Source organism: Taudactylus pleione, unplaced genomic scaffold (assembly GCF_031769625.1).
Source record: "Taudactylus pleione unplaced genomic scaffold, aTauple2 ptg000016l, whole genome shotgun sequence".
In the NCBI taxonomy this organism is placed as follows: Eukaryota; Metazoa; Chordata; class Amphibia; order Anura; family Myobatrachidae; genus Taudactylus; species Taudactylus pleione.
In genome coordinates, this window is record NW_028284418.1 from 18868240 (window position 1) to 18891356 (window position 23117).

Here is a 23117-nt window from a genome sequence, read left to right on the forward strand (position 1 = left end):
AGAAAGCCAAGGACAAAATCGTTTATCCTGAGAAGGCATCTGTATTATTAGTTCATAAAACAAGGTAGTGGTATCATTAATTACATTGTGATATATTTTAAAAAAGGAAACCTTTTAAAAGGACATTTTTCTAACTGTACAAACACTGTGTTTTCGCAAATGAGACTGTTACAGTACAAAATACAATACAATACAATAATTTTGAAGTTAGTCAGAAGGCTTGAAGACATTTTCCTTTTGTTAAATAATATTTTCTAAGCATTAATAGACACCATCAAATACTAATTAAAATTCAGAATGTTTGATTGCTTTCATTAGATATGTGATTTTGTGAGTTGTTAATTGCATACTCTTTAAGTGTGTTATCCTTATTTAAAATATATTTGACCTTTTTAAAGTTAATTATTTTTACAGTCATGTCTAGTGCCAGATCAAAAACAGTCACATTTCAGCAGATTAATTGTGATTGGTTATCTTAAAAAAGAACCTTAAAGAGGTCTCAAATAGATTATTTGTAAACAGTCTTGGCAATTGCCATGCAAATATGTAATTATAAATGCTACTGATTCACTTATATATGCTTTACATGTATTTGCTGCTGAGAAATAATTTATTTCCTTTAGCCAAAGAATTGATATCTGCAAAATTCAGAAAAAAGAACAATATAAACAATGGAACTGCAGGAGGAATAATGGAAAAAAATAAGGTCATTTTAAATTTGTTTTAGAAGATTTTAGCAATAGTTATCTAAATTATGGAAAAGAGTGAATTTTTTAGTGACTCCAAGGGCTAGATTTTTTATCCATCTGTTTTTCAAAGCCAATGATTATCACCAGCTTTGACCAATGGATTTAAAGCAGCAACAGCAATAAATGGTAAATCAGCCTGGCATCTAAACAGAAGAAGAATAGAACATCTGCAAAACGTTGTTTCATAATTTAGGATAATGGCAAAACAAAATATAGTAGAAAAATGGTATATCTTTTCTAATAGAGGAAGGCTTGTGGGACCTATACAATAGTAAGTTTTTGTTTGCATACTACTTGTCCAAACTACTGATATATTTTGAAGAATTAGGCTTGAAACTTACACCAAAACTAGATATTATTAATTATAGCACATCCTTTATGGTTATACAGCCATTAATGGATACCTAATTAGTAGATTCTACAATTATTCAGTGTATTAAAAACAGAGCTGTATGGAACCTCAGGATTTTTTTTTTGTACTTATTTAACTGAATTCAGGAACTAGATTAAAAAATGTAACCAAATTTTACAAATAACTGTTTCTTTAAGTAAGAATTACCTTTGCTTTGATTCATTGGTGTGAATTTCTGAGTCATGATTCGCCTTGCCCTGTTTTAAAAATTCAAGTGTTTTCTAAAGTATAAATGGCTAGATTCTCATCTACAAAGTAAGGAATACTTTAAGCACCAGTAGGCAGACAGATGGATTAGCCAGTCCATAAGATACACTATATGGACAAAAGTATTCGTACACCTGACCATTACACCAACAGGGACTGTAATGACATTGTATTAAAATACATATAAATTAATATAGAGTTGGTCCCACTTTTGCAGCTGTAACACCTTCCACTCTTCTTGTAAGGCTTTTCACAAGATTTTGGAGTGTTTCTGTGGGAATTTGTGCCCATTCATTCTGTAGAGCATGTATGAGGTCAGGCACTGATGTTAGACGAGAAGACATGGCTCATAATCTCTGTTCCAGTTCATCCTAAAAGTGATTTATGGGGTTTAGGTAAGGGCTCTGTGTGGGCTAGTCAAGTTCTTCCACACCATGTCTTTATTAGTCACCCATTATTTTAGCAATACATTTTGCTCTACTCTTAACAATAACTAGAAATAAACACTCAGAGACATATATGGATTTAAAGAGGTTACAGCCGAAATTTATCGAATTGAATTAGAATTGTAATTGAAAGCTCGGTGGCAGCAAAGCCCGATATGAAAACTGACTAACATAAATAAAGTGGGCAGATCCCTGCCCTAGCGTAAATTGGCCTGAAATGGTACCACTTCCCTCTAATTGGCACAGCCTTGATCCCTCCTTAAGATGATGGCCTAGTCTTCCCTTTTGGAGAATGACTAACTTGCCGCTACCAAGAGGAAAATGCCATTCAGGCACTCTTAATGCCCAGGAGCACTGCTTACCACCAAAAGCTCGGCCAAAATCAGCCAAGCCCTCCCACCCATCAATAGAAATTAGCTCAAGCTTCAAGGACACCGAAAAGATTCTTAATGAACCATTCCATCCCCATACCCATGAGGTGCACTCCATCTGGCCTGTAAAAACTCTCCTCTTCAAAACGTAAACGTGGATGCTTAATCACATGGAACCTAGTCTTGGCAACAAACTTGGATACTGCTGCATTGACCTTTCTTCTCAACCTATCTAAGACTACACCCCCTTGAGACCCTCTCCAAAACAGTCTTGGCACCATCTCTGACCACACTAAAAGCACACTTGGCCACCTCTCCATGAATGTCTGCCAATCATTCCTAATTGCATGAATGAGCTCAATGCCCTTGCAAGTACCCAGATCATTACCTCACAAATGAATGACCACCCAATCTGGGGTCCCAAATCTAGCTTCCACTAACCATAACTCATTTAAGATGCCGGACCATCTCATACCCCTAAATCTTAACTACTGCACCTTTCCTATATCCAATGATTTACAGGCCTGAAATGCTAAAGGATCCTTGCTAGCCCAATAAATGTATGAGTGACCTATGAACCACACCCGACAATTAAACATTCCAGGAGTACCTGCAAGAAGGTTTAAACCTGTCAGAATCAGTAAACAATATGAAACGACCTAGCCAAGGAAAGGAATAACTAGTTGGGTGACCCATCTTGAGGGGGAAAAACAGCAAACCTCTGTGAGGATAAATCTTAAACCCCCCCCAAGCTCCATAGCAGTAGCAGGCATAAGGATTTCCATCTACCCAATTGTTTCAAAGAATCTACGGAAACCTCTGCAGCTGCTGCACATGTCGCTGCTCCAATTCGAAATAAGTGCATTCCAAACTGATCTAAAGGCAAGTCTAATGCAATTAAACAATTTTGAGAAACTTTTGCAAATTGAAATTTAGACAGTGGGGTGCAGTCAGCGTGAACTAGCCATTGCACGCCCCCGAAGGGGTGCACGCTGCCAAAGCACTCAGCCCAACTAACTGGATTCAGGGTGGGATCCTCATGTGCTGGAATAGAAACCCATTTTCCTTTAGCTAACTGGTCCCTCTTGGATTTGTGTATGCGGACTAAAATCAGGTCCTTTTTAACCACAACATTGCTAAGAAGCAGACCTGATGATATAGAGGTCTTATTCATCGCCACTAACTCCCCAATTCTAAAGCTAAACTAAAAAGAATGGCCTCATAGTGGCCTGACGCGACTCCTAAAACCGCTGTTATAAGCTCCCGTAAAAGAGATGGATCGATAGGCCTTCTAACATCGCCCGACACCATTTGTTACTTTGCCCAACCCCTCATTGCTTTTGCTAACAAAATTGATTTTGTGGGATCCACTTCACTGTGCAACTTAGAGAAATATGCAATGCCGGACAGAGCAGCTGACATGGCAGCTTTAGAATGCTCCTGTTCATGCCAATTCCAAATGAATTGCAACATATAATCTAGAATTGGCTTACCTCCCTGTCCTTCAGATGCCAGAAAATCCTGCCAATCTTTCTACAATGCTGAATAAGTCCTCAGCGTACTTGGGACCAGCGACATCAATGCAAGTCCTTCGATGCCAGCTCAACAATCTGCCAGACATGCAAAGGGCAAGATAAGCCAAACGTACTAGAGCCTGGGGCGAGAGACTTAAATCTATCTCACTGAAAACGAGACAGAGCGTCTGCAATGTTGTTTCCACGCCTGGTACAATCGATATTCTTGCACAAACACAAAAGGGTCAAATGTCTCAACAAGTGCAACACCAAAGGTAATTCTGACCTCTGATTATTGATGGCATGCATCACTCCTAAATTGTCGCACCAAAAAACAATACTCCTATTCACAAGCTTTCCGGACCAAAGTTCAACAGAGACCACGATTGGAAAGAGTTCCAATAGCAGCATGCTCGCAGTTAAACCATGTTTTATCCACAAATCGGGACAAGGCTCTGTGCACCATTCAACTTCCAACGTACCTGACGCATCAGTAAATAACTGAAGCTCGTAATTATCCACCGTTGCTGGAAGCCATATTCTTACCCCATTAAATTCCCACAGGAAAATAAGCCATACTCAAAGATCCTCCCGCATGTCTTGGGATATACGAACTAAGTGGTGAGATTTTGCCACCCCGCTGTGGAACGCTCTAAACGACAACAAAAAACCCTGCCTGTAGGTATTACCCAGCAAGTGAAATTCAAAAGGCCTAGAAGAGATTGCATTTGTTTGAGTGAAACCTTTTTCACCAGCACAAAAACTTCCAAAAGTTCCCCTAACTTCCTAACCTTCTCTAATGGTAACCAGCAGAGACCTAGTACTGTATGGATCTCAATCCCAAGGTAGAATAAGCGATTGGTCGGGCACTCCATTTTATCCCTAGCTATGGGAAGCCCAAGTATGGTAAATAATGCCTGCAATGAAAATAATAATTCCCGGCAAAACGAACTTCGCTCCGGGTCTACCAACAAAAAAATCATCCAGGTAGTGGGTGACACCTCTTTGACCCATACCCACCTGAATGCACCATTGCAAAAAAGAACTAAATTGTTCGAAAAAAGCACAGGAGATAGAACAGCCCATTGGGAGATATTTGTTGATGTAATATTGCCCTTCCAGTTTAAAACCAATATATTGAAATTAATCGGTGTGAAGGGGCAGCAGCCTAAAGGCAGATTCAATATCCACCTTGGCCAGAAGTGCCCGCTTGCCAAAACCTTGCACTATCTCAAGGGCTTGTTCAAATGACTGATACCTCACACTGCAATCCTCTGCATCTAAAGCTTAGTTGACCAACCTACCTTCTGGGTAAGAAAGATGCTGGATTAAACAAAATTTTCCTTGCTCTTTCTGTGGAACCACCCCCAATGGTGAGATGCATAGCTTCTGCGTGGGTGGAGAGGAATAGTGCCTGCACATGTGACCCAACTGTACGTCAGCAGTCACTTTACAGGGGGGGGTTGGGACACCTGTGCCATGGGCAGCGGTGGTGGGGGGTTGGAGGGTGCACTGGGCCAGGTGGCATAGGTGGGACCATGGCAGGAAAACCCACGGGGTTGTGGGGGAACTGCTGGTAAGGCTGAAAAAAATCCTGCAGCCCCCAGTGGTAGGGGGTCATGGGCAGGCCAACTGGTGTTTAAAACATAATGCAGAGAGCCTGTGGCAACATCAAGGGAGCAGGGGCATAAGGAGGGGCCATTATGGGCAAGTTGTATTGCTGACCAGTGGCAGTAAAATAAGGAGACCATCCGGTCTGTAGTAAAGGGGGGGGTTCTGGAGCCACTGTGCATTTAGGCTGCCTGGGTATAAAGAACCCACATGAGAAATGGCTGGAGAGGGATGGGTAGAATACACTGCCATGGGGGTGCTGGGTGCCCCCCTGTTGCTAAAAAGGAGGGGGGAACTGAGCCCCCTTGCTCCTATTACATGGGTTGTGGCGGATGGGCAGCTGTGGGGGGAAGAGAGGCACTGGTATGCTGTGCAGCCTGTAAGATTACCACCGGGGCCAGGTGGGTGGGGCCAGCCAGCAACAGCACTGCTGCCGGGACCTGTGCAGTGGCCAGGTGGGAGGTGCCAGAGCTGCCTGTGGCACCCCCAGCCAGTAAGTGCAGAGGGTGTGGTGGATGGAGCGCTAGTGCTGGAACCACCGGCGCATGCACTAAATGCCCCAGGCATTTCATTGCGGTGCCGCGAGCCATGCCTGGTTAAAGTTGGGGCTGAAGTTGAGAGAGGTCTAGATGCCTCAAACAAGCAGTGGGGGGGGAGCTGATCGGCGAGGATGGGGCATAACTGGGCCGGAAGCAACAGTGGAAGAGCAGGAATAATGAAAAGTGGTGGAATTGGGCAGCGGGAGGGGGGAATACTGGTGAATAAAAGGTTAGGGAGGGAGAGAAATGCTGCTAGGAGAAAGGATAGGGATGGAGAGAAACACTGGTATTAGAAGGGATAGGGAGGGAAATAAATGCTGGTAGGAGAAGGAATAGGGAGGGAAAAAATTCTGCTAGGAGAAAGGATAGGGATGGAGAGAAACACTGGTATTAGAAGGGATAGGGAGGGAAAGAAATGCTGCTAGGAGAAGGGATAGGGAGGGAAAAAATGCTGCTAGGAGAAAGGATAGGGAGGGAGAGAAACACTGGTATGAGAGGGGATAGGGAGGGAGAGAAATGCTGCTAGGAGAAAGGATAGGGATGGAGAAGGGATAGGGGATGGAGAAGGACACTGGTATGAGATGGGATAGGGAGGGAAAGAAATGCTGCTAGGAGAAGGGATAGGGAGGGAAAAAATGCTGCTAGGAGAAAGGATAGGGAGGGAGAGAAACACTGAAAAGAAAAGGGGTAATTGGAAAACAGAGATAAAGAAAACATTTACAAAAGAGGAATGTATACAGGAAGGAGTGTATTCAAATGATGTGGTACTAAGCCAGGCTTGAAATCAAACTGCCAAGAGGAAAATGGCTTCTCAAACTTGGCTTTTTATATGAAATGGGGGAGGCCTTGCCCACTGCTGTGCTATCATAGGCCTATATTTCTAACTGACAGATCCTAGCTACGCCCTCTAAACCCTTAACCCCCATTTACGGAATCCAGCAAAACCCATAACAAAACAGGGATGCTTATTTTTCCTCAAACTTAATTTAAGTATTTGGAATCTTTAGTCCTTGCTTTGTGCACTGGGGCACAGTCATGTTGGAATAGAATAAGGCTTTCCCCAAGATGTTGCCACACATTTGGAAGCACAGCATTGTCCAAAATGTCTTGGCATGCTAAAGTATTAAGATTGCCCTTCACTGGAGATAAGGTGCCTAGCCCAAACCCTGAAAAACAGCCCCATACCATTATCCCTCCTCCACAAACTTCACAGTTGGCACAATACAGTCAGGTAGGTAATGTTCTCCTGGCATCTTCCAAACCCAGACTCGCCCATCTGACTGCCAAACAGATAGACATGATTTGTCACTCCATAGAACACATTTCCACTGCCCCACAGTCCAGTGTCAGTGTGCTTTACACCTCTCCATCTGACACTTGACATTGGAATTGCTGATGTGAGGCTTGCATACAGCTGATCGGCCATGAAAACTCATTCCATTAAGCTCCAGCTGCACATTTTTTGTGCTTACATTAATGCCAGTGGAAGTTTGGAACTCTTCAGCTATGGAATCAGCAGAGCGTTGGTGAGTTTTATCCATCATGTGCCTTAACAGTTGTTGACCCCACTCTGTGAATGGTCTGTAGTTTACATTTAAGCTACTTTTCTATAAAAACACAATCCACCTGTGAGGAAGTCTTACCTTCCAAACTAACATCTTACTACAACAAAGCATCAATAAAGACATTCCTGCACAGGCTTAATGAAGAGGTCACTAATGCCTCCACCAAGTTTCAAAACATCTTACCCCACAATGAATACTGTCTCTACTACATCTTTTCAAGATTAAAGGTTTTTTTTCATGAGACAGATAAAGGAGGAGCAATCATCCTTTAATACTACTTTAATTATTGTACCAAAATCCTGGCCTAATTGAGCTGTACTACAACATACTGTATACCAAATTTGACCACAATTCAGTATCTGAACACAAAACCCTAATTGAATCCACCATCAAAAAAGGGATGGATTCCGAAATGACATCTTTTTACTAACATAGTTGGAGTTGGTAAAAGTAAAAACTGTTTTGTGTTTGAAGGAGAGTAACCTGCAGCAGACTGGTACTGCGATGGCAGCAGCCAAGGCACTGGCTTACATGGATATCTTAAAAATTAACATCTGTTCTCTTACCATTATGGTTCCAGCAATATATTCTATAAAAGATATATCAATTATATTTTCCAGATTTGGACAAAGATGGCTCTAAAACTTGAAAATCTAGTCAGTTCCATTAATTACAACCAGTGCCAAGTTAAATTGACTTTAAACTACAACCATCACATCATCCATTATCTCAACATCAACATATCCATCAGAGACTCAAAGAACAGTGCTTCACAATACACAAAAAAATACCGACAACAACAGTTGCCTTCATGTATCAAGCTTTCATTCACAATGATTAAAACAAGGATTACTAAAATCCCAATTTCTCTGGATCCAGCATATTACTTCTGATAAAGATCAAGTCAAACATGACCTAACATCAATGGGCGAGATATCATTGCTAGAGGCTACAGTAAAAGCTTCATTTCAACATCCATGAACATTTATTACAAAAAGCAAGCCAGGGTACTTAGCATGAGTCATTTTTTCACAACATTACAAAATTTAACCACAAGTCAGGAGTTTTCAATAAATCTGTAAAAAGTCTGTGGCCACCTACTAGTACTGACAAATCACTTCACTACAAAACTGCTCCTCAGCTACAAGACGGGTACAAACATTAAATATGTGTTTGTCCACCCAATATGGGATACAGTGGAAGGAACATTTCCTTTGAAGATACCAACCATTAAAAATGTGGCTGTTATAAGTTTATGAAGTGCACCACCTGCAATTTCATAATCACCGGAGAATATATTGGACACCCTAAACTTAAACCATCCTACAAGATAAAACATTACCTGAACTGCCTCAGCTTTTTTGCTAGAGATTTATGTTACATAAACACCACTCTGACACTATAGAGATGCCAGTGTCTTTATTTACAATAGGACCCAGTAGACAAACAGCTAGGACTTTTCCTTTCATCAGCACACAGCATCAGGTGCAGAGGCATCCCAGAGTGCTTACCCTCCATTTACTGTAGGTAAGCACTTATTCTATTTTTTTTTTATTCATGATGTGAAATATTTTTTTACTTTTATATCTGGATCTTTAATGTTTGGCTGGTGATGTCTTGATCCCTCAATACCTAAGGATACTTTACTTACAGTACACTGTCTACTCACATTTACTCTCTTACACACTGCATTACTTTTCTGGATGGTCACTCAGTTAACTATTTATGGGCTTTTAGTCTATGTCTATGCCATGCTTTTGTTGCTTAATACCTGCAATTTTAATATTATACTTAAAATGTTGTCTTCCTTTATGCATTTACAATATATTGTGTCTGCTATACTGTACTGTCTGTCTTATTTATTTCTTTATTTTTTTCAGAATTGACGATTAATTTGTTAAATGAATTACATCATAATTAATTGAATCCTATTTATACCCATTGTGACTACTTATTCTCATAGCTTGAGAAAGGCACGTGGCTACAAAAAATGTTGCTGTATAGTTCATATGCTACCGAAAAAACACTTTGGTGATTGAATCACAACTTGGAGTACCTTTGACCATATCTTACACTGCATATACTATATCCTGGCACTCTTGATAAAACATTGAGTCACTGAGTCAGCAAAACAAATTAAGATTTCTCAAATAATAGCAGAGAGAGAGTGGCAAATTTTGTAAGCAGAACAAGCCAGATTCACAATCAGGTGTATCAGGAAATAGTTGCTGAAATATGAATGAATCTCAATACTGTATTCTGTTTACAAAAGTCTTTGAAACCCAGTCTTTTCTAGTTGGAGGCTCCAACTTCTGATAGAATCTTTAGCCAACTGTTTATCCTTGTATTATGCTTTTTGTATGCTCATTACTACACTTTATGTTTCTCCTATTTAAGAATGCCTGCAATCAGCAGATGAAACGCATAATCTGATTTGGTATGATTACATTTGACAAGTAAAACCACCTTTCTGTGAAGACCAGAGCAAACACTGCTATTACAGAGATATACACACATTCGGTATACTGTATGGTGGCCTCTGTGGAACACCAACTGCTGGGTTCCTAACCAGGTACCAAGGAACTGTTAAATAATGGGTTCTAGAACTGTATCTCATACTTAAATACCCTGCCCTTTAGCTTCACAGACAATACAGGTACATATAGTACAACATAAAATACAAAACAATATATTTATTACCCATCAAGCAAAACAATGTAAAATAGTAAATAAAACTATGTACAAAATCAGCAAATAATAAATGCTCACCACAAGCTTTCTTTCTGGGTTGTCAAGAGGATATGTTAGTGGTTAGGAGAGATTATGTATCCTTTATGATTCCACCAACTCCACCAATGTGCACTCTACCAGCAAAGTAGGGAATGGATACCAGTCACCCTACTCCAATAGACATACTGTCTCTCCAAACCATGGGGTTTCCTGATGAAGATGAGCACTCAAATTTCTGATAGTCGCCCAATAAAAAGTGTCACATCACTTTGGTTTTGTAGATTTGGATCAGGACCATTGCTGTTAGCTTTGTAAGTAGGAATATAGTTGAAACTTGAGGCCTTGATTAAGTTTTTTCTCATCCTGACCAATAATTGCAGTATATGTATGGTTGAGTATTAAGAAACACGTATGGATACAGTCTTTAGGAAATACTGAATGGAGTGCTGGAAGCATGATAGGTACAGTCTCTTGATAATATTGTTCTCAGAACTGCAGTACAGTAGAGGCAGGCTGTAGTTGTGACAACAGTGCCTGCAGAAGATGTGACATCCCATTGCAATCACGTTAAACTATCAGAAAGAAGTAAATACATTTTTAAAGATGAAGTACAGTAATATTACACTTTTTTATAATTTTATATTTATTTTGTACAGTATAATTGTATAGTTTAATCTATGTATGCTAGTGCAAACACCTTGCAGCAGAATATAAAAAAGATAACAATACACAATTATATTTTGTATTATAATAATTATTAATAATAATAATAATAATAATAATAATAATAATAATAATACAACTACTACTATAGCTACTGCTTATAATAATAATATTTAAAATTAGAATAATATACAAATTAATAATATAAATTAAAAGTTATGGGCAGACAGAATGTTATTGGTAACACTCATATAAAATATTTGTATTGTGAAGGATTACTGTATAGTACGGTATTATGGAATGCCTGGGCATTTATCGTTAATATAATATTGATAACTATCCCAAATATATTTGTTAGTAAAGCTTTATATTAATTTATTGTGGCTTTAATAGATGATGGCTGTCAATATTTAATAATGTTGCTGCTCAATTTTTTTCTTTTAAGACAGTATTCAGTTTTCTTTTTTCCTACATTGATAAATGTCCTTGATATGTGTGCTAATGTAGTAATGTTGATTTGATGGGCATTATTATCTATACCAGAATTACCAGCTTTCTCCTTGTTTGGTCACGTTAAATAATGGAACAGTCAAACTTAGCACCATGTTATGTGATGACAAGTTTAAATCTTTGTAGTGCTATGTTGAGAATGCACAGTATAATACAGTACATACCCATTGTTAGTGAGGCTGATTTGAGTATGCATGAAATTATAACAGCTTCTATAAACCTATCATGAGCATCGCTATCTACTTCAGAGGTTACAACAATATATACAGTATTACAGAAAAAAGAGCATTAAGAAATTTACAGCCACAGATCATTTCCTATTTTCCTACCTAGTAAATTACATTTTTAGTTTTGTTTTGGGAAAACTCTTCCACTTTTAATGGTCAGATAATAATCATACAACTAAAATACAATGTTACAGTTAGATAAATTGCAAACCAATGTCCACTCAATGTCCAATGTTTCTATTTATTATTTTGGTACTACTATGCCACTAATATCACTACCACTAATTTCTTCCACATATGCAACATTAAAATATGGAATCACTAGTAATTTTTTTCTTTGGATATAAAAATTAAAAAGTAGGTTGAATATACACATTTATCATCATGAAAGTTCATACATTACTTGCATGTAATAGAAACATTTTTGGAATGCTTTTTATGATTTTTTGTTTCAGAATGACTATAGCAGACCTACAAATGCATATACATGGGCAAGAACGGATAACAATTTCATTGTGGGTATTTCATGTAGTAAAATGTATTTTTTGTTTTGGTTGTCTAAAATGTTTAGTATAGGGAGTTCAGTTAACTGGATACATTATAAAAAGCACCCAAACATATGCACTTTCATTTTTAGTGTACTAGAGGAAGAAAGCCTTGAGAATTTAGTGCTTAAATAGCAGTGAGCTACTGTAACTTCAATGAGCACATGATTATACCAAATGCCCTACCAAAAGCACCAAACCTTCTGTTGTGTATTGAAAGAAACAAAATGCAAACACATTATAAGATAATTGGTCTTGCCAAATTGGTGTAAATAGTTGTCTGTAAATCAAGCTAAACACAAGACTAAGGTCCTGATTTAGAGGTGGACACTAATTGCACATAATAACGATATTCACATATTTCAGCAATTATTTGCTACTGCGCATGTGCAAAAAGTCCAGAAAATCCCTGTGATGCCTGTGCATATGCAAAAATGCACTGTTGCAGCCATTACCACTGGTAACAACATAGGCAAGGGGAAACCATGGGTGTTCCTGGCTGGTGACTGGGAGGTGGTGTGTTGTGGGAGTGCAGCGCAGTGAAAGAAGCAGAGTTCTCAGACGCAGAGCCACAAACATAGAGTCCATTATTAGAAGGGGTTTAGATGGAGACCCTGCACCTGCCATAGGCAGGTGCAAGTGTTGATGGTGCACATGATGATGTGCTGATGGTGGAGTGTCTTGAATCACTAGTGGTGTTGCACCATATGGTGCCACTGAAAGTGAAGATTTCAGTGCTTGAACAGTCAGGTGCACACTAGTGCACAAGGGGAAGACAGAAACTAAAATGTGCATGTTATTGCCACTGGAGAACTACAAAAAGATTCAGCTGCAGCAGCGACTACTGGCACCTCTAATACTGTCCCTAAGCCTTGATTGTAACTAATCGAAAATACACCATGCAACCAAGACATCTCAAAACTAAGTTTAACTATGGATAAAAACAACATATGGTACTGTCGATGTATCAACATTTGGAGATAAAGTAGAGGGAGATAAAATGCCAACCAATGAGTGCCAAACTGTAATTTTTTAAACACAGCCTGTAAAATGACAGTTTGGATCTGATTGATTTGCACTTTATCTCTCTGCATTTTATCTCTCTACAGGGTTTGATACAGCTCCCCCTGTATCTTTTTCACATTCTTAGATCCCTCGATACATTTCAAACTAATAAGTTAATTACAGATATTGAAAGATCATTGGGCCTGATTTAGATTTGGAACTATATAAAGAAAGAGCAAGTAACTGTGCATCATGGTAATACCATGTTGAACTGCAGAGATATTTAGATTTGGGAGGGTTGTGTCCAAACTTAATTCAAAATTACAGTGTAAACATAAAGCTGTCTAGCAATTGTGGGCTACATGCAAAAGCAGCCACAATTTACCCCACATACAAAACATTTATGTATTTGCACCCCTTGCAGTGCAACATGGTTTGTCCTGGTACATAGTTACTGTACTTGCTCTATCTTACTCTATTCCCAAATCTTAATCAGGCCCATTGTATGGGACTGGGGTTATTAAGATAACTCCCTTACATTGAAGGATATTTCTGAATTCTATGGGGTAATGGATAGCCATAGGGAATCTTTGTCCCTTAAACTTGTTGAAATTCAGATTGAATTGAAAAACTGGTTTTCACAAGGAAGTCATTACAATTACATGTATATACATGAACATTAAACTAGACAACGATTATAAGGGGTTCTAGCAACAAATCATATCGCATATAATAAAGCTGCTGACATGACAGCTCCTGAAATTAGTCAGTATTGGCAACAAATTCATTTGACTAATGAACATGTTGATCTTTAATTTTCTAAATCTGGTTAAGAGAGTTTTTGTCCCTATTTTTAATATATATATTATTTATGTAATTTGGACCAAAATTCCCTTTCAGAAAAATCTTCACAGATGTCATGGCATCTTGGGGCATACATATAAAGATATCTTAAATTATTAGATAACAGCAAGCACTCCTTTAACACCATTAATATATGTACTATAACATAAATATCAACAGCAACACCAGCAAAGAGGAACTCTCAGGAAAGCTCCCCAGTTACATAAGCAATTTTCTAGACTCTGACATTTCTACAGAATGCAAAGAATGCAGAAAGTGAGACATTGCCCTAGGATCCATAACAGCAAAGAAGCTGAACTTTTATAGAAATGTGAGGGAAAATTAATCCAATTTTCACCACATTGTACAACTTCTTTATCAACTATGCACTGCTGGAACTGGTTAGAAAAGTATGGATCCCAATTGAATATAGCCTTGTTACATAAGGTTGTAGCACATATATAACAGAGTATACAGTGTTTATAGTGAAATATTTAAGGGTAGGGGAGAGTCTGGTGACATATGGTATGGAGTTCCAAATGCTAGGAGCAATCCAGTTAAAGACCTGGCAGTAACAGTGTGAGTGGTGATAGATGAGATGTTGAGGAAAAGTCAACAAAAGAAATAATTGGGTGAATACAGGAGCATTTCATGACAAGGTCAGAGATTTAGGAAGGGGAGGTATTGTAGGAAGCTTTATAGTTGATGGTAAGATGTTTGAATTGTATTATGGATTAAATGGAGAGTGGAGAGCTTTATATCCACAGAATAGGACTGTGGTAAAGGATAGTTAGTCACGGTGACACAGTCATGACAGACTTCAGGAAGGGGGAAGGGTATGGGACAGACAATTGACAAGGATGCTTGAAAAAGGAAGAGATTGCAGTAAGTGATTGAAGGGGATGATAAGAGAATAGTTGAGGGTAAATTCAAGAGAGAGTAAAAGGTAAACCTTGACAATTCTACAAAGATGATGGTGATAGGATTGAACAAGGTGCTAGATGTGGGGGGAGAAGTTAATGGTGGAATAAATTATTATCACTATTCAGAATGCATGGGAAAAAGGGGAGAGAGTGACATCATCAACTGTGAGAACAATGGGAGGTTGGGATATCATATAGTGGAAAGTTAACAAGATTAGTTTTGTTTATGTTGACTCAAAGTGAATCCTAATTTGTAAGCAGAAAAAAAAAATCACAATTTTGCTGGGTTCTTATTGCAGTTACAGGTTGATTCTTCCATATAGAAATATTCCAAAATATGGAATATTCCGATATACAGAATTTTTTTAGCATGACTGAGATAGTGAAACCTTTGCTTTTTGATGGTTCAATGTACACAAACTTTGTTTAAGGCACAAAATTATTAAAAATATTGTATTAAATGACCTGCAGGCTGTGTGTATAAGGTATATATGAAACCTAAATTAATTTCATGTACTGTATGTACACAAACTTTGTTTTAGCACCAAAATTATTGAAAATATTGTATAAAATTACCTGCAGGCTGTGTGTATAAGGTTTATATAAACCATTCATGTATTATGTGTTTAGACTTGGGTTCCATTCCCATGAAATTTCATTATGGTATGTAAATATTCCAAAGTACGGAATATTCCGATATCCAAAATACCCCTGGTCCCAAACATTTTGGATATGGGAGACTCAACCAGTATTACAATAGCATAATAGATGCACTGGGTGTAGGATTTAATTGTCCCCCATTAAGCCCCACACAATGCAGCTATCATAAGACTTAATTAAATATATGCTACTAGTGAAGATGTAACTATTAATTTGCCATATATATATATATATATATATATATATAAAATCTCCACAAGGCGGCACTCCATGTAAAAAATGACCAAATGTGACAAGATGCTGTCTGCAACGTTTCAGCACCTTTTATGAGCGCTTTTTTCAAGCATAAAATACATACAAACATGTTACACTTACCAAACATATATAGAGCAGTTAGATACCATGCTGCACCGCGACATCACTTCCTGGCTCCAACCCGGAAGTCCACAGAGCCAGTAGTGATGTCACATCCTCCCATTCAACGGTTACCATGGTAATCACCATGGTTACCAAATAACACAAATACAATGTGACCAAAAACACATGACATATAATTAAAAACAGTCTATCGTGCTCACTGGCCTCTAGATCAAACTAATCAGCGTAATAAACACAATGTGTAGCGAACAGATAGAATGTAATAATACGGCTGTGGACAATATAATATGAGTATTAGCTATTACGAACATCGTGAACAGATAAATAACTGAACATACAAATTTCAACTCAAATAAGCACAAATCTATTATGCACGACCATAAAATGTCTCAATCACTATACTGCACACACTACAACGTGCTAAACGCTATAATGGTCATAACATATCAGACAGATACATGAATATTACATAAATCGCAAGGAGTTGACACCTACATTACTTACAAATAACCAAGCGTAATCAGAATATAAACATATGCATAACAACCAACCTGCAAAATAAAAAATGTAATAATCAAACAAAACACTGGAGCCCCAGAGTTTCATTTAAGCCTCGGGGGGAAAGTGTGTCTAACCTCATAATCCATTGAGACTCACACTGAAGTAATTTGTGCCCACGGTCCCCACCTCTAACGAGAGGGGGAACGTGGTCAATGATTTTATAGCGAAGTGTTGAAAGATTATGTGACGCCATGGCGAAGTGTCTTGCCACTGGCTGCTCACTGGAACCTGAAGCAAGAGCTGCCCGAATAGCAGATCGATGTTGGGCCATTCTCTCCTTTATAGTACACTCGGTCTTGCCCACATACATCTTAGAGCAAGGGCACGTTATGACATAAACTATAAATTTAGTTGAACATGTCAAATGATGTCTTATATTATACTTAGTGCCCAAATATGGATGGAAAAAAAACGATCCTGTTTGAAGGGAGCGACACGTAATACAATTGGGACATCTATAACAGCCTACTTTCGGGACACCCATAAAGGATCTATATAGCTGAGATTTACCCAATAAAGACACATCGTTTCGCACCAAATGGTCCCTCAGATTCTTACCTCTCCGATAACAAGACATTAATTTTTTGTTGTATAACGTTTTAAGATCGTTATCTGATGTTAATATAGGCCATAAAGATTTTGCTTGTTTGTTAATAACAGTACTGGCATGATTGTATTTATTGATCCACAGGTGTCTATCGACACTGCGATCCTTCTTACTATTGTCTCGAATCAGCAATTTATCCATAGGAACAGCTAATGCCTTTTCTTTTGCATGATCTAAATTACTTTTATGGTATCCTCTTTGAATGAATTTATCATACATGGTATCTAACTGTTGCAGTGCTTCAGCCCTGTCAGATGATATTCTTAAAGCTCTCAAGAATTGTGAAAAAGGCAACGCGTTTTTCAGTGGGACAGGATGAGCACTACTCGCCAACAAAATATTATTCCTGTCGGTGGGCTTAGAAAACAATGAGGGCACTAAACGTCCATCTCTTTTAGTTATGGTGACGTCCAAAAAATTGACCTTGTACAAATCAGTAGAATATGTGAATTTAACCGGACTGGTTGAACTGTTGTGTTGTTCAATTAAAGCCACAAACGCCTGTTGGGACCCTCGCCACACAATGAATAAATCATCGATATAGCGAAAATAAGCTATGATATTGTTAGCAACATAAGGATTTGTGAAGAATATATCCTGTTTGACAGTAAACATAAAGGCGATCGCATACGATGGGGCCACATTGGACCCCATCGCACAGCCAGAGACCTGTACAAAATACTGCCCATCGAACATAAAATAGTTGCGGGTCAAAACTAACTCCAGCATCTGTAAAAACAAATCTACAGGGGGTCCTTTGTACAATGGATTGTTAGTAATCAACATTTCAGTAGCTCTTAAGCCCAGTGCATGGGGAATACACGTATATAGATTACAAACATCCACTGAACATAAAACACAATCGATCAGCAAATTAGGCAAGGACTTCAAAGATGACAATAAATGGTTGGTATCTTTTAGATAGGTCGGTCTAGCCTGTACACATGGTTGAAGGAGGGCGTCTAAATAGGTTGAAATGGTCTGATATAATGAGCCACGGGCAGCTATGATAGGATGGCCCGGTGGCTTTACCGGGTCCTTATGTAATTTGGGGATCAAATAAAAAAGGGGCCTAATCGGAAACTTCACCTCTAAGGCTTTCTTAATGGATGAAGAAATAAAGCCTTGCGTACAAGATAATGCCAGTAAGCTATCAATTTCTTTCTTAAAATCGCATGCAGGATCTTGCGGTAGCTTCCTATAGGTACTAACATCACTTAGTTGTCTAAATGCCTCTTTTTTATAATCACACAAATTTAGGACCACAATCGCACCTCCTTTATCCGCTTGGTAGAACACAACATCATCATACTTCGATAACTGTTTTAGAGCTAATTGCTCAACTTTATTTAAATTACTAAACTTAGGTTGTGAAACCTTAGGATTATCGCATACTGATTGGTCTAAAAGTCAAGAAAATGTCTTTAAAGACGCATTGGTATTAATGGGATCAAATGCAGATCTTTCCTGTAGTTTTGCAAGCTGTGGAGGTATATCTGATTCCTGAATAGAACTGTTAACAAAATGTTCTTTGATTTTAATACTCCTGTTTAACATGTATAGTTCCTTTTTCCACTGGATTTTATCAAATAGGACTGTGGGTACAAAGGAAAGCCCTTTACTTAATAATGAGAGTTCACACTCTCTCACACTATATGTCATGTGTTTTTGGTCACATTGTATTTGTGTTATTTGGTAACCATGGTGATTACCATGGTAACCGTTGAATGGGAGGATGTGACATCACTACTGGCTCTGTGGACTTCCGGGTTGGAGCCAGGAAGTGATGTCGCAGTGCAGCATGGTATCTAACTGCTCTATATATGTTTGGTAAGTGTAACATGTTTGTATGTATTTTATGCTTGAAAAAAGCGCTCATAAAAGGCACTGAAACGTTGCAGACAGCATCTTGTCACATTTGGTCATTTTTTACACGGAGTGCCGCCTTGTGGAGATTATGTTCAGCTCATCCTGTTTGGCAGCGACTGACTGTGGAGGGCACCCGGCCCAGGACATTGTGGAACCCGTGAGTGCCGGTGATCTGGACTTGTATATATATATATATATATATATATATATGGCAAATATATATATATATATATATATATATATGAGAGAAAATCGCACTACACTACAATATCCAAATGTAGGTGCAAGGCCAATCCATTAATATCCATATCAATCCACTGTTCAATGCTCCAATATGGGCACAAGCAGAGATGAGGCCAGCACTCTTTCTCCAAAACATGTTTTGGAGAAAGAGTGCTGGCCTCATATCTGCTTGAGCCCCTATTGGAGCATTGAACAGTGGATTGATATATATGTATATATATATATATATATAATGCATCTTATACACTCTGCAATTTATGAGAACTTAACTTAAAAATGTATGACCTAGTACAACTTTAATGGTACATCAAGACTCAATTAAAAATATTGACATTTAAAACTTAATTTTTAGAGGCACCTAAGGTATTATCATGCACTTAATACAGGTCTCTGTGACTTTGTACAATGTATTCTCCTGTCAGGCTACATTAGGCGTTAAATAAAAGTAGTGGAAATGACAAAACATTTTTACAGCTCTCCTACTGTAAATTAAAATTCAGGAGATATTATGTTTGTGTACAGGCTGTAAATTCATATTTAATAGAGTGATTGTTGCCACTCATGAAAAATGTTCAGTTATGTTATTTTTAAATTAAAAATATATAACATTATTATTTTTTTTTTCCGTTAACGAAGAATGTATATCATTTTAAAAATAATGTCCCCTTTGAAAGTCTCAATGATTTTTGGGGAAGAGAAAATAATGCCTCTTTTTGGGGGGCATTTTTATTGGATTAATTATTATTATTTTTAATATTATTAATAATCCAATAAGAGTGCCCCCAAAAATAATCTTTCTTTTCTCTTCCCCAAAAATCATTGAGTTGATATAATAATTCAGGGGAGCACCACCAGTATTCAGCACAACTTTATACATAGTGGAATATATTGATACACTGGTTTATATATATATATATATATTCCTAAAAACATTTAAAGGTCTTGTGTTAACATCTCTTATTTTCCCTTTGAAAGTCTCCACAGATGCAGATTCTCCTTCTCCCTTCAAACTCATTACTTCCCAGCAAATATTCCATGCTGGACCTTTATTAACTAGACTTACAGATCATCCATGTTATTGTGCATAATACAAGAAGACAACCAAAGCAATGACAATGGTCATCCGTCAAATCAAATAAAACACCTGAAAACATCAATAGTAATTTAATAACATGTGTGGACTTCTACTGACAATTTTTGTGGTGGATCTATAGATTATAGTTGGAGGTCCTAGTTAAGGGAACCTCTATGTAACTGGACATCCTATAGAGTACATGATAAAAAGGTACCTCAATATGTTGATATTTTGTAGGCATACATTAAAAGTTAATTTGTAATTTGTTAGTAACATATTTTTAAGACAATGATTGAAAATTAGTCTAGGTATTGTAATAGGATTGGGGTAGGAGGTCCCTCTCCTGGGGAAGATGGACCCCTCCTAGCACACATCAGCTGGGAATTAGCACACCAGTCCAAGTTTTCATGCAAGCTAGCCATAGTTAGTTTTTATTGTGCATTATAAAAACAAATAATAAAATTAAATATCTGGGCACTAACTAGGCAACAGATTCCCTCTATCCAAAATGGCAGGTCTTTCGCCCTCACCACAAACATAGACATATGAACAGTACTTATGATAAGTATAACAGTGTTTCTGAACATGTCTGCCTGCTTGCCCTCCCCAGCCCTGGTGTGCCATGACACAGCTAATATGAGCCTCTTCCAGGTGCAATTTCTAATCAACCTGCTATCGGCCTGAAAGGCCCAAACACCTGAAATGGCCCTTTGGATGGAGCCCTCCCTTCTCTTCTCACATCCACACTAACCAGGACCCTTTATCCTGCTTTTACTAAAAGCTCAATATTCCAACAACAAGCATAGACATTTCCTCGGGGTTTCAAAACATATATGTCCAGAATCTGGGACACACACATATGCCAACCAGCACTTTACCAGTGCTTCTATCAGAGAATGCATATGTACCCCAATGCCGAACTTGAAATTAGAGGGCAAGTTTAAGTTTATGGGCTGTATCATGGTACAAAACCCAAATGATCACTAAATAACCAATAACAATTAGTAATATTTAACATTATGTCACCCTTTATGTCACAATCAATTCTATTAGTGAGGGAGAGAGAAAAGTGAGATGAGTGAACAGGAAATACTACAGAGATACTACTTGAAAAAGTAATGAAAATTGTGGGGGCTAAATCTTTTTTTAAGGAAAAATTGTCTAGATCAGTGGCTCTCAAACTCGGACCTCAGGACCCCAAACTGTTCACGTTTTCCAGGTCACCTAGCTGAGTACAGGTGTAGTCATTACTCAATGACACATTTTAAAAGATCCACAGGTGAAGCTAATTATTTCATTTTTGATTCTGTGAGGAGACCTGCAAAACATGCACTGTTTGGGGTCCTGAGGACCGAGTTTGAGAACCTGTGGTCTAGATCTTAGAAGCCTTCCTTAGCCAGCAGATAATAGTGATTCTGCTAAAGTATGTCCATTTCTGCTTTTATTCCTGTTTTTGTAATCTTATTTTTTTTACATAAAAAGCATTTTCTAAGTAATTTTAAATTCAATTTAATAACATTATGGGGTTTATTATTAAGCTGCTGCTTTACAGAACCACTAATTGTTGACAGTACTTGCCACAGAATTTAAAACAGCAATAATACTATTGCTATTTTAAATTTCCCAACCAGAAACATTGACAATTGATAGTTTTAAAAATCCAGTGCTTTATAAATATACCTCTCTGTCATTTTGTTCTTAAAGTATTCACAAGTCACATCATTTTGTTATTGCAACTCTATATTCAATCCAGGTTGTTGGAATGGCAACAACTTTAATTCAATTAAGTTGGGCTTGTTTGTCTGAGTGTAACTGATGTCAGAGAGTAATTAAAAGACTTCTCCAGAGTGTCAGCTCTAGAACTGAATCTTAGTTGGGGCAGAACTGAAATACAAATGTATACTCATAACTATTCTACTGCCAGTATATTTGTGTGGCTTTATGTGGTATTCTAGGGAAAAAAATATTGTAATGAGTGTGGGGAAGGTATAATCTTTAGACAAACCAATTGTTTTTATTTTGGTTAAATCTTTCACAGCTGACCATCACTCATTCTCAAGTGGGTGAAATTGTGACAAACTGGAGGCAGCATCAGGGAAATTTTTATTTTCTAAGTGGAGAAGTTTGTGTGATTCTAAAGGGAATACTGAATATTTCACCAAAGAGAGACCTCAAACCGTTATATATTCTAAGACAAACAATGCAAACATATATTTATTCCCCATCCAATGTTTTTTTCTCTATCTCTCTATTTTGTACAAGGTTTGCAAACATGTATGAAGATGGCAGCTTCTGCATATAAGCACCAAATAAAGGATGAACTTGCTATGCAATGAGAATACAAAAAACCCTTCATCCACTGGCAAGAGCAAAGATTGCAATGGAGCAGTGGAAATTGTAAAAGTTGCAGGACTGGTGTTTTCTGTGGATTTTAAAAGCACAACTATGGATACTGCTATGAACATGTGTTTGCAAACTGCTTTAATATATTTCCATTCCATTTGCAAAAGTACAGCTGTCACAGCACTATCACCAAGCAGAGCTACAGTTTACAACAATCCAAGCAGAACGACAGGAAGAAATAAAAACAGCAGATCATGAGGCTGAAAGAAGTTAACAGTTAGTGCTTGCCTAAAGTTAGGTGCACACCTAAAGATTTTCTGTCCAACCATCCAAGTAGTTGATTGGTTGGAATGAAAATCTGGTAACGTATGGGAGTAACTGATGATCAGCAATTTGCTCCTAAATGCCAGAAAACAGATGAAAATGGTCGTTCAGACAAGTTTGTTAAATGTTTGATCTAAACAATTTGTTCAAACAACAGTTTTTGTCCATTTTCCGGCGTTTGGGAGCAAATTGCTGAT

At 37.9% G+C, this 23117-nt stretch overlaps 1 protein-coding gene across 1 annotated transcript; it reads right to left on the reverse strand.

Moving 5' to 3' along the window:
* Window positions 1–16472: 16472 nt before the first annotated feature.
* On the reverse strand, window positions 16473–17720 carry LOC148541856 (uncharacterized). Its single transcript, XM_088474186.1, has one exon. The coding sequence runs from the start codon at window positions 17718–17720 to the stop codon at window positions 16473–16475; it is 1248 nt and encodes a 415-aa protein (XP_088330312.1).
* Window positions 17721–23117: the final 5397 nt, after the last annotated feature.

Bases quoted from the DNA above. Each gene is read 5' to 3' on its own strand.
- LOC148541856 (XM_088474186.1), bottom strand. From the start codon at position 17,720: ATGGGGTCCAATGTGGCCCCATCGTATGCGATCGCCTTTATGTTTACT.